Below are 12,901 nucleotides of genomic sequence, written 5' to 3'. Positions count from 1 at the left end.
ATTGAACCAGACTATTAATAGAACATTAAATTAGACTACTAAACTAGAACATTAAACTCGTAAACTTAAAACCAGCTTTTTGAGGAATTTAGTCATTGATTTCACTGAAATTAATGTTTGTCACAGCTTTGATTTCGCTGTGATTTTTATACTTTGAAATCAAAAAGATCATGTTAGACAAAAGAAACCATGGTAGATCAACAAGAACACCTATTTTTTAAAATAACTTTTCCTGTAGATTTATTATTGTTTAGCACAATTTAGTGCATCAGAAGTGATTTTAACTCTTATACATAAAAATGGGTCTTAATGAACCACAGAAATCAAGACAACAATTATATAGTACTTGGATTTAAATATATTCCCTTTAAAAACAAAAGTAAAACTATTATTATTTTTGATTAAAGTAAACATCATGGTAATGAAAAAAAATTAAATTCTTCATAAATTCTCTTTGGAAGAAATTTGTAGCAGTTTTATAAAAATAATATGAAAGCAAATTTTGGTTCTTATTGTGGCTAGATTTTACATAATCAAAATAATACAAATATTAATTTTATTCTTTCAGAACAAGAGAAGTGGAATAGACTGAAAAATTCACATGAGAATCTTTTTGGTAAAACAAAAGCAAACTGAAAAAGCAGAAAATAAAATTGAGAATCAAAAATTAAATTGAGGCTAAATGGAGAAAAATAATGATCAAGGCACTTAAAACAAATTTGCCACAGAATAAAATTAATAGAAATAATCCAATTTTGAAGATGAGTGTATAGGTAGAGAAATAATATTTCTATTATGTATTAATATAATGATATCAAAAGAAAGTTCTGGGAATAAAATTAAAATTAAATTTCTAAATTCTTTAACTATCTCTGTAGGAGAACTGAATGCCTATGTGTATATTTAATTACAGTTACAATTCTAGAATCTTCATTTGGTCTCCAAAACTTGTGTTTATGTGAAGCAAAATCTTGAGAGAGGTGACATTTTTTATTCAACAATTTGTTGGAGAAAAATTCACATGCTTGTCTGTGAAAGACTAATTGCAATTCAAAAGGCAACTGGTTGTGGAAAATTAATATTGAAGTGTTTTCAGCTGATTCCAAATTAGGATGGAGAAATATTTAAAATATTTCAATCTATATACTTAGGCTTCAGAATTGCAATTCAGCTTACATCAGTAAACAAAGACCTCCATGAATACTGATGCTGTTAGAAGGAAAGACATCTTCAAATCAGATGTCCCAAGATGGAAGCTGTATGTATTTTTTCATCTCAAATGATTGCAGATGTTTCCACTAAGAAAACTCATTTTAATACAACCAGAATTTCTTCTCTGAATTGCTAGCAACAGAGGATTGTGAGGTTTCTGCTTTAGGGCCATGAAATGTCTCCTATAGGATCAGCAAAGCTTTAGAGAAGTATATTTGGTGCCCTGTTCCCAGAAGCTGTGCATCCCTGAATAGCAGAATTTCATATTCCAGTAGCGGCCTTAGGTTCTAACTGATTCAGCTGAGCAGACAGAAAGCATCAGCATCAAATATACTGCCAAAGCTAAAGCTCAAACTATCATTACTGGCAGAAATTATCAACCCTAAAGGGAAGCACAGATGACACTAGTATATTTACCATATGAACTTTGTTAGATGAAATGATCTAATTTTCCTTATTCCACTTGCATTTATTCTGATTTCCTGACTTGCAATTATTCTCAGTCATAAGTGGAAAGTCATAAATTGGCAGCTCTAAGTAGGCAAAATTGTGTATGTACAAGCATCAGAAAGAAATAAAATGTAGGATTTTTCTCCCTCTTGAAATGTTTGAAGAGGCTCTATAGACTGTTCTTGTCACAGTTTATCCATTAACATGGTGCAGTGAAATAAGGGGATAAATTTTCCAGCTTGTCATGAGCTTCCAACATGCAGTAGATGCATTGAACAATGAAGTTAGAGCCCACATGCTTAAATTGAATAGAGGATTAAGAAATAATTAGGTAACTGTTTCTTTGACTCCCATATTTGCAGCAAAGCCCCAGAGTGGCCACAGGACTGCTTTATATATTAGTTGATTAAACACACAGGCTTCCCCCTTAACTGACTCATTTATAAGATGCACTAACACTGGTGAGGAGGTACAATCTGAAGTTACAAAAAAAGTCTACTTTTAGTTTTGTATTTCTTCCTACTCTAGAGTCACAGCTCAGTCACTATGCATATCCAGACCATTTGATGTCTTCCTTTCAGTAAAGTCAAACTGCTCATTTAAATGAGAAGACCGTGACCCATTTGAAGACAAGACCTGAACAGCAAAAAAATTATATTACTATCCACTTTTCTATTTTAAAAAACACAGTTTAAAATTGATTAAACATACTTTCATGTGTCAGCAGTTCTCTTGCAGCCATGAAAACTGTTCTCATATTCCTTTCCACCCTTTGTGTGGATTTCCCATGATTATCCAGTTCTCCAGGACACATTCATGAGAACAATACCTGAACTTACTACTCTACATTCACATATTTACGCCTACAATACTCTGGGGGCTTTTTTCTTGTTCACTGACAGTGAACGGTTTTATGATTTTTATAGGGCATAAATACTTAATCTTTGTCACTTCCAAACTTCTTCAAGTTTGTGATCAACTGAGTATTCACTTTGTGAGTCCTTGTTCTTGTGACGTTATCATTCTCTTTGTCTCATAGAAAAATAATCATTTCACAGTCAGTAAAATCCTAAGCAGTGCTGACAAAGTCATGGTTGTTTGATGACTACAACACAGGCACCAGCTCTTCCAATATTTAAGGAAGCCATCTGCAGAAAAACAGACACAAATTAACTGAATAGGAACAAACCATGCAAAAGATTGCCAAATAGGAGCAAGCCATGCAGATTGTCGAAGTGCTGTGTCAACATTATTTTAAAATAGTCAAAACTAATGGGAGTATAAACTGCTAAAAATAAATAAAACCCACATTATTCTACTGTCGTCATTTAAAATTGCTTACTAATACCTGACATCTTTCATTTGAAAGTGTGAGAACAGAAACCAGGAATTAATTTTAGAGCTGTCATCAATTTTGTGAACCATTGATATGCAAGGGGTTTCTATAATCAGTAGGCTATAGCTGATGTTTCCACTTTAGTCCTTGAGGAACGGTGAAAGCTATCAATACAGAGCTGTATGGTTCCAGTATTCCTAAACAGGTTCAATGGTCCTTTAGAATATGTTTGGCAATTTTAAACAGTATTCAAGACAAAACAAGGATTAAAACCTTTAATCCTTGGGGGACTGAATCTTGCTGAAATTATCACAGTAGAGTCAGCTTATATACATATGTATATAACAACACACTGTAATTAGTGGAACTGTATAAATCGCAACATTGTTTACGTTTCCTAACTACCTGTTAGGAGGTTATTAATGTTTATTAATGGTTTTCAACGTGAACTGGTGGTTTTGCGAAAAGAATCTTTCCAAATTAATTTCTTATCTCCTACAGAACATCATAAAAATTCTCTTCTCAGCACTTCATAGTAGGTTAAAAAAAATGGTCTTCTTCACAATTTTAAAACATGTTTAAAACATTTGTGTCTACATTTAAGCTTGTCAGAAGTTCTCTCTTGCAATCAGAAGAAGAAATAGGCATTCTTGAGTATAATACATCTCACCTATTTTAAATGCTTATTTTAGGGTAAGATCATGATTTCAAAGTATGCATCTCTCTGCACTAAGTTTAAAGAAAACTTAGAATGGCTAATTCATACATATGTGTGTATATATGTGTGTGCGTGTGTGCACACATGTGCATATATAAAATAAACTTTATAATTACCTGTGTCCACTCATTAGCTTGAGGGTCATATGCTTCCATAGTGTTCAGGTATGACTGACCATCATAGCCACCTACTGCATATAATTTGTCACCAAGGAGACAAACACCAACAGCATCTCGAGGCATACTCAGTGGAGCCACCATTGTCCATGTATCAGTTTTTGGGTCATACCTGAGCAAAGAAAAATGAAATTGGGTATGTGGAGAGAAGACAAGCATCAGTTCATGTTGATTTTCACTTGAATATAGATCTTTTATTTTGTGGGGGGAAAAAACCTTTTAGTATCCTATCCAAACAAATTCTTCCTAAAAGCAAAAAGAAAAGATACAGATTTATTGTGTTCCCAGTTCAACCCTCTAAATGTTGATTAGAAACTTTAGTTCAGCTAACCTTCTAGAATAAACTAAGGTATTTGTAGGATACAGTGTCATGAAGAGATCTGAGGAAGATATATGAGCAATATCTGAATGGATGGGTGTATATTTTTTTTTAAATATGTTATGTATACATGTAAAGTAGGGCATTTCCTGTAGAAAGCTAATTTTTAGATGTCACCTATTACTAAAACAGAACAGTGTATCACAATATAATAAAATTAATTTCATTTGTCCATAAGCAAGTCTATTATGTAACACAATCACATGGTCAGTGAAGAAAATAAGACCTTTTAGTGTACAAATCCTTTGTCTGACTTTATTAATTTGCTTAAACATTTAAGTATTTTAGTAAGTCATATTATCAATAAGCAACTTGTCGAGATACTGTTTGAAGTCCTACATATTTGAAAAATGAAATATATTATATATATATATATAAATTTTAATACAAGTGCTGAAACAGCTATGCTACAGTGTTTTGTTTGTAACAGCCTTTTGGGTCATAAGTATAGCTTTTAAACTGGACAATAAAAGAGTTGTCTGTAACCTTGTTTATATTGTCCTTGAGAGGTAAATGCATTTTAAGAAAAAATCTGCTTGTCTGCTAGCTGCTAATCTGGCATTTGGAGGACTTCTCAGAAAGTAAGATATCAAATATCTAGATACATGATAAATCTCTTTCCTAAATTTAGAGGAAAATGCAGAAAACTATTGCTTGAATATGTGGAAGAGAAATGAATATGTAACAAGCCAAAAGAAAACCATTTAAAATGGATTTTTTTCAAAAATTGTGCAACTTTTTCAACAGCATCATATACCTCTAGCTGAAAGAGCTTCCCATCCCGTGAAATGCACCAGTGTGCATGATATCCTGGCCTGCCTAAAGGTAATAAATGCTTAATTGATTCCTTCATACACTGCTTTTAAATTACAAAGGCCAAGGTGTGGAGGTACAAAAGTTAAAGCTGGAAAACAGTACAACTGACATCATCATGGGACCTTTATTTTTTCTTTTTCTTACAATAAACAGGTATGCAAGGCTAAAATGAATCTTTATAACTAAGTTCTGTCAACAAAATAGAGCTGCAGAAGAACCCTATTGGTTTTGTAATTTCCAGGAAAATACCTGAGATTTCTTACATCCTTTTTGCTGCTAAAAGCAACTGTATATGTCGTCTTTACAATCATCATGTATGCCCCAGGCTGAGCAGGATTATGATAAAAGCTCCTGAACGTGGAAAGAAATCAATCTTGAATTCAAGGAGAGAAGAAGGGGAAAAAAACTTTAGGTAAAATGACTATGTTTTCAGCATCTGTCAGATTTTGAGTAACATTTGAAAAAGAAGGCTGCTTTATGAAATCTGCCAAAATATCTTGAGAATTTTATAATTTTTATGAAGAAAATAGTTGTTTTGCCCTTAAAAAGGAATAGAAGATTGTACTTTGCCAACTTGTGAAGAGGAGTGAAACATAACTATTATTTTATTCCAGAATGCTTGAATCCAGAGGAAATCCTTTAAAATTGCATCAATCTTAGAAGAGAGTAAACTGGAATACCTAATTACTATTGAGCAGGATTTTAGCAGTAACATTAAAAAACCATGTATCTGCTGCCACTATATTTGCATAATCTCAAAAATAAATTTTAAAATATTATGTCTGATTTGACAGTCTTCCAGCAGAAACTGGTACTAGAATAAAGCACATCCTACCAGGCTGCATCAGAATGAGAAAATTACTGAAGCAAACTCATTCCTAAAGAAGAGACTTAGTTAAAAAGTAGGCCTTTCATATTTACAGAAGGAAAAACTTTCAAAGAGAGATAAAATAACTCAGACTAATACATCTCCTCATCACTTACTGTTCTTAGTTTTCCTAAGATATTGGGGGGCTTTAATTTTTTTAAAGTGATGCATTATATTGGAATAAAAACCCAGACATATGAAATCACATTCCAGCCATCTTACAAACTAATCAATCACTGCAAGGGCCATGAGAGTTTTTCCACATTTCAGTGGAGTCCACCAGTTAATTCACATCCAGTCACTGCAAGTCTTACAAGTTCTTGTCTGTTAGTCCCAACTTTCAATCTCAAAGCTGGCTATTGATGAAGTACATTATCCACACCTTTTGCTATCAGTGGAAAAAATATACAAGGGAGACTAAATATTGTCATTCTAATACCAATACATAAACCAGCATAAGGACAGGCTTAGCTCATTTTTGCAGTCTCCCTTGTGAAGGACAAACGTGATGAGATATGGTTCATCTTCAACACCAGAAGGGCTTTCTTCTCAGAGAATGGAAAATGAAAGAAAAGCTCTCATGCGTACTAATAAGCAGAAGCTGAAAAGATCTCATTAAGACTGTAACTAGTAGGCTTAATATAAATTTATTTCTTTGAAAATTCTTTTTACTGTTTCTTATGAAAAGAGGTTTACAAGCATAGCCCCTGTAAGTACAGGCATCATGGGATTTCCCTAATCAACTGTTCCTCTGCTGGAGATAAGAAGTATTTGGCAGTTTATGATCTTTGCTACATGCAGTAGAGATGGCAATGAGTATTCTAGTATTGAGCAAAATCATATGGATAACATAATGAGTTTTAGCTTATAATTTTTCAATTAAATATTGAATACCAAACTGGATTCAGCAGAAGAAATAACTGACATTTAATTAACCCCTTCAGAAAATAAATAACAAAATAAATCTTACCCAGCTTATATATTAAGATAAATCAACTACTTAAACATATCTACTTTAGCTTTTGCAATCTGTACATATTTGGAGTGAATATTTTCCTTGTTCTATTTTACAGCAATCAGAAAAAAAAGTCAAACATTAATGTAACATTTGAAGAATACATTTAAAGTGAATGCTATAATCATTTCATCTGTGCTGTACTGCCCCACTTGAATTCTTGAATTTGTAGAAAATTCAAGGTACTGTAAATATTGTGTTTAAGGTTTATATTAACACATTAGAAAGTGGCAATTTTGCTAAAGGAAACAATATATTGTACTTTGAATATCCATCACTTAAACAGTTTTTTTATTTCTTCTTTAATTAGCTATGATTTTAGAGTTAGAAAATACTTCTAAACAAAATCCAATTTTGTGTTCTAAAATTATTTATAGCAAAAATTTTATCTCTACAATTTTTACTTTGTGACACTGCAATGTACAATATAGTGCCCTAAAATTATGCAAATGGGACATAAAAAGAGTGGATTTTTGTGTTTGTGGTAATACATAATAGTACTGTGAATAAAAAGGGATGACAAAAAGTTTCGAAGAGATTGTCTTTCACAGACCTTTATAGAATTTTTCAAGTAAGTACTAAGTAGACATTTGTAGGGTTAAGTATATCTGTTTAATTTTACCATCACTAAGCTAAGAAAATAATGCTACCAGATATTATTTGGCATTTAAGAAATACATGTATCATTTGATACCTTTCCACATAGTCCAGCAGTCGAGAACAGTGATTAGAAGCCGGAGCATCATGACCTCCTACGGCATAAAGAAAGCCATCGCAGGTAGCCACTCCTACACCTCCTCTTCTCTTACACATAGGAGCACACATATTCCATTTATTTGTGTGAGGATCATAATATTCCATTGAACTCAAACATGAACTTCCATCCCGACCTCCAACTGAATATAACCTATGAAAGTCCACACAAATAAAAATGTTGATAAAACAAGAGCTCAGATTTGCAGAAGTAAAAATGAGTACCTGTTTTTTTATCTGACATCAGAAAATAGAAAAAACCAAAATTATAATATTTTTAAATCATGTGAGTCTCATATAGTGAACAAAAACAGATGCTTTCAATGTTATTACCAAACTCATGTGCTATTTAGTGCTTTGTCCACCTGAAGAGAAAGGAAGATGTTTATTTCTGCTAACAAATATTTTCATTATTTCATTACTACATATACAGTCAAAAGCACCACAAATGACACACAGATTTGTCTCTATAGGTTTAAAAATCAAGCAGGGTTGCTGCCGAAAATCATCAGAGATGGAATTAGAAGTGCAACCTTATAACTGGTAATCCAGCCAAATAAGAAATACTCAATCCATTTATTATAGTTTCTCTGTGTTTTTGCTGTGCATCGAAGTATTAAGAAGTACGAACAATATGGAAAACTGGATCAAATATTCAACAAATTCCACATAAAGATCTATCAATGGGAACACATGTTCGGCATGAATTTTACACACAGAATATAGTAGAGATCAAATATGAAATGTGTAGCAGATAGGACTGTCACATTATGTTTTAAACATGGATTTTTAAGAAGTACTACCTCAGTTTCAAGGCTCTTGTTATGCTGAAGAAAATTGTTACCCACACTAAGAGTAACGTCTACTTTGCAAGAAAATTATAACCCCCAAGCACAGTGTGTTGTTTTTCTTCATCAGAATGTTTTATGAGGATAGAGTTATGTTGGAAAGTCATGGACAGCTTCTGAAGAGTATTTTAAACTTGAAATGATAAAAATGTGGTTTAAAAAAAAAAGATGTTGTGTTTGCATGTATAGTGTGCAAGAAAGAATTGTTTCATTCTACTCTTTATAATTGGTCCCAGGAGGAAATAGTTCTGATTGTTCTTTCCCCCTAATACCATGCTGCATTCATTCTGTATGAACCTTTTTGCAGTCTGTTGCCTTTTATACAGTGCCTGGAGATTAACTAATAGAAACACAGTCTATTTTAAAGTCCAACCACTAAGCAATTTTGGAAGTGAAAGCTGTCTCTGTAAAGCAATTACTCATTTGGAAGCTTTTACTGTCCTAAGCACTCCATGAATTCAGAACCATTTAAATGTGCATTTGCCATTACATTTTATTGGTATGGATGCTGATGAATAAGGAAGTGCTGTACAACGACTAAATATGTCACTGAAGCCTGAGAACTCTTTGGTAGTGCCTGAGACACACCTGTGCTCTGACTAAAGCACCCAGGAGAATCCATACTCCTTTATGAGAGGTACTAAAGGAAACACACACTTTTTACAATTATTTCTTTGGACCCAGACCGAGTATATTTAACTTTATTTATGATTATCAGATATATACAGATGAAATCAATATTAAGGCACCCAGTTGTGTTAATCTGTGGATGTCTACAGTGTCTAACTTGCAGTTATTGTCTGAGCAGTCAGCTGAGCCTAAAGAACAGCAAATAAGCAAATAAAAATATTTAAACGTGTGAACAAAAACATTTACAGTAATATAAATGAAATATAAATATTTACGTATAGGTGTCTGCAAGGATGTTATCCTTATTTTCAAAGATGTGATTTGGTTCAGCTACCCACAGTTAGTGATAAAACATTTTTTGTGACATTTAAGTTATGTTGACATTCATTCCAGCCTGAGAGATATGGAAAATAGTACAGTAGAAAAACCAGTAGAAAAAACCATGACTGCTGGTACCCTGAAGCAATTTAAATGTCAATAGACAACTGCATCTCAGTAAGTGAATTGATCCCCAAAATTATAAACCATGATTAACACTTCTGAGATTTTCAAATATATTTCTAAGTAGACATTTGGACACGTAAACACTGAACACCATTTTAAAAACTCAAAAGAACCAACACTTCCGCAGACTTTGGTGCAAATAATCTTGTGAACCCCTAGTCAAAATCCCCACTGCTTTGAATTTCTTCTGGCATGACAAGTTCTTATTTATTCTATTGTCTTTCAACTGAAATAAATCAATAAGCTGATATTTGCACACTGAGAGTAAAATATACTTTCTCATTCTTCTATTACATTAAGACACCTAATAAAATAAAGCTGAAGGCACTCTTGAGTTGCTGGTAAAAAGACAGCAAATGCTTTCCATTAAGTAGCTGACAAAACTTCCAGCCAGTGATTGGAACCACCTAGTCTGTTGCTAAAATGCTCTCTGCTATTCAAAATAAAATTCATTTTCAAAATCATACTTTGAAAACAACATTTTAGAGTTTGTTTGTGTTTCTATCTCTTTTCTCTAAGGAACCATTAATATTTATTTTTTTTTTTAATTTCACAAAGGAGAAATAACAATAGTTCAGACAAGTAAAAGTTGGAAATGAAGTAATTGCTTTAAAGCTCTGATTGTGGCTGAGCTTGAACAACTCAGTCAGATATTGTTTCCAGTCTTCAGTCAAATTTCCAAATCCATGTTCACAAAGGTCCAAAATAACTGCAACAAGCACAGAATATTCAGGATACTGTACAACTATATGAAACTTTTGAAATACCTATAATTAAACTTATTTAGTAGTCTTAATTCATTTTTAGAGCTTAGGGTCCTATTTTATTACATGACTTCAAATTAAAAAAGTTTTTCAGCTTTGTCTAGCTTGGCAAAAGTTTGTAATAAAATATCTATAGGGAAAAATATAACGTATTTCTCTGAATTAGCTTAATTACTTTTCATGGTATATCACATCAAAACTGGAATTATTATAAAAATAATAATCATATATCTCTGCTTAAAGAGAGCAATCAACAAGGAAAAGAAAACATCCAGTACTGACCACTTTTATCTCTGCAGTGAAAGTTCTGCCTGTGGAGATACTATAGATTTCTATTCCTAAATGGTCTACATTTTAGCTGATTCAGACATTGTGCATGGATATGAAATTAGGCCAAGCTCAGACTCTTCTGTCTTTTCAGGGTTTTTTTTACCTCTTTCACTAAGATGGAGAGAGATTCCTGAACACTCATATATATATAACTGTATGTATAATTGGCTAGAAAAATGAAATAGAGGTTTCAAAGTAGGAAACATTAGGAGAAATCATGACCAGCTGGATAAAAAGCATTTATCTCAGTTCTGTCACTACAAACCTTTGATAACTACTCAGAAATGCCAGTTTTAAATTCGATTTGACAAGCCAACCTCAAAAGACCAGGCTGCCTTTGATGTGAGGTGGGTATGGCTTGTGAAACCAGTTGAATCAGGCCCTTGCTGCATTTCTTAATGAGGTTTTTCCTTTCAAAATTCTTTCACTATGAATATCAAAGACATTATCCAGTCTTTTGCTTAGGCCCTTTTGTACCCTTTTCTGGCCTTTCAGGGTGTCTGAAAGAGCAGCAGAGAATTACTGTGGCACAAAAGATATCTGCTTGGTAGAACTGAGGGACAGTAATAATTTTCATTGGTGCTGGACTACTTGATTGCTGCATAAGTCCATACCTGGCCTAGGACTCAGACTGTAGGAGAGGAGAGATATTTATCCATGCTTCCTTGATAAGCCAATGTAGTTCACTGGCAAAAGTTGAAAATCCAACCATTTTGTGAATTGAAAGCATTAATGAAATCTTATTTCTGTGTGTCATTTGAAAGGACATTTCATGTATTTGTAATGCAGTAGTGAAGTAAATAAAAAATAGATTTGACACCCCACCCCCACCCCCCCCCCCCCCGCCCAGACTGGAAAAATATATAGTCCTAGAGTAATTTGAGTAATTTCCTGGAATTAAATCAGTACTAACTACTGGTAAATTAGATGGTGGTCCTGAGAACTTGATCTAATGGCTGGTGTTTCTGAGCACAATGGGGAGTTGGAAGTAGATGATCTTTGAGGTCCCTTCCAACCCAAGCCATTCTATGATTCTGTGACAAAGTATTGAGAGAGAAATACCCTTTGCATGGATAATATTGCTGTGAAAAAGCTTGACTTCCTACACTGGAGATTTCAGTTTCCTAATAGAAAGAACTTGTTTCAAGTAATTTTAATTGTAATCAGAATTATATGGGCTACATTCTCTATTCAAGACCATTGACTCAATGCAGATTCCACCAGTTAAAAAACATTCTTAACTTTATCAGACTATAAAGTAGGTAAGGAAATATAATCTTTGTAAATTAATCAATGACTACAGGATGTGCATGAGGCCTTTTATTTGATCTATTATTAAAAACACACAGTGAACCTGTCATTAAATAAGAATTTTCAGTGAATCCATAGAATTTGTGCTAGACTGAGATAATGTTTACAATACTTTTTTTCTTTGTGAGTTTAATAATTTTAGACCATACAGTTCCATTTTTTTATCCCAGTATCCAATTATTTTATGATTTTGACTAAAAAATTTTAAAATATCTACACTTTTTTGTAGTTTCCACAGCTGAGGAAGAATAATTTCAATATGTGTCTCATTTCCCTCATAGCAAGATTGTTTTTCTGAAAAAAAGAGTTTGATTGAAACCAGAGGTTAATAAGTAGCATATTTATAAAACAGCAGCAGAATAAAATCAGTGATAGAAGAACATGAAATAACTTCTCAGGATTCAAATTAACTTATAAAACTATTTATAGGTCAAAGAACATTTAGAGTAAAACACAGTAGGAACAGTGACAAAATTTTCAACAAAAAAAATTCTAAGGCTGATAATTTGTGAGCTAGTCTTTGAAGTATGTTATTCTTCTTATTGAAAAGAGTGTCATAAAATTCATTACTAATAGCTAATAACTTCCTAAGACAAATTTAAGATACTGTCTGGTTAGGTAGACGATGCAGATGAAAGAAGACATATGACAGCATGAATTTTTTGACAAAAAAAAGCACTTCTGTATTTTAGCATCATGAAAAATATCTAACTCATAATTAATATACTGATTTGCTTGTAGTTCATGAGAATACTGTGGGCAGAAAGCATGCAGATTGAGACTTTTTTTCC

General features: G+C 32.9%; 1 protein-coding gene across 1 annotated transcript in view; it reads right to left on the bottom strand.

Moving 5' to 3' along the window:
* Positions 1 to 898: 898 nt before the first annotated feature.
* KLHL1 (kelch like family member 1) overlaps positions 899 to 12,901 on the bottom strand; it is a 180,368-nt gene continuing 168,365 nt past the window's right edge. The window contains exons 9-11 of the mRNA XM_058829544.1: positions 7,665 to 7,877; positions 3,833 to 4,004; positions 899 to 2,810 (exon numbers count right to left, since the gene is read on the bottom strand). Coding sequence (XP_058685527.1) covers positions 2,751 to 2,810; positions 3,833 to 4,004; positions 7,665 to 7,877 — 445 coding nt within the window. The 3' untranslated portion in view covers positions 899 to 2,750. The remainder of the gene's footprint in view (positions 2,811 to 3,832; positions 4,005 to 7,664; positions 7,878 to 12,901) is intronic.

The sequence above is a fragment of the Poecile atricapillus genome, chromosome 1, assembly GCF_030490865.1.
Source record: "Poecile atricapillus isolate bPoeAtr1 chromosome 1, bPoeAtr1.hap1, whole genome shotgun sequence".
Classification (NCBI taxonomy): domain Eukaryota; kingdom Metazoa; phylum Chordata; class Aves; order Passeriformes; family Paridae; genus Poecile; species Poecile atricapillus.
Note: the sequence above shows the minus strand (reverse complement) of the source record. Positions and strands in the feature narration are given on the sequence as shown.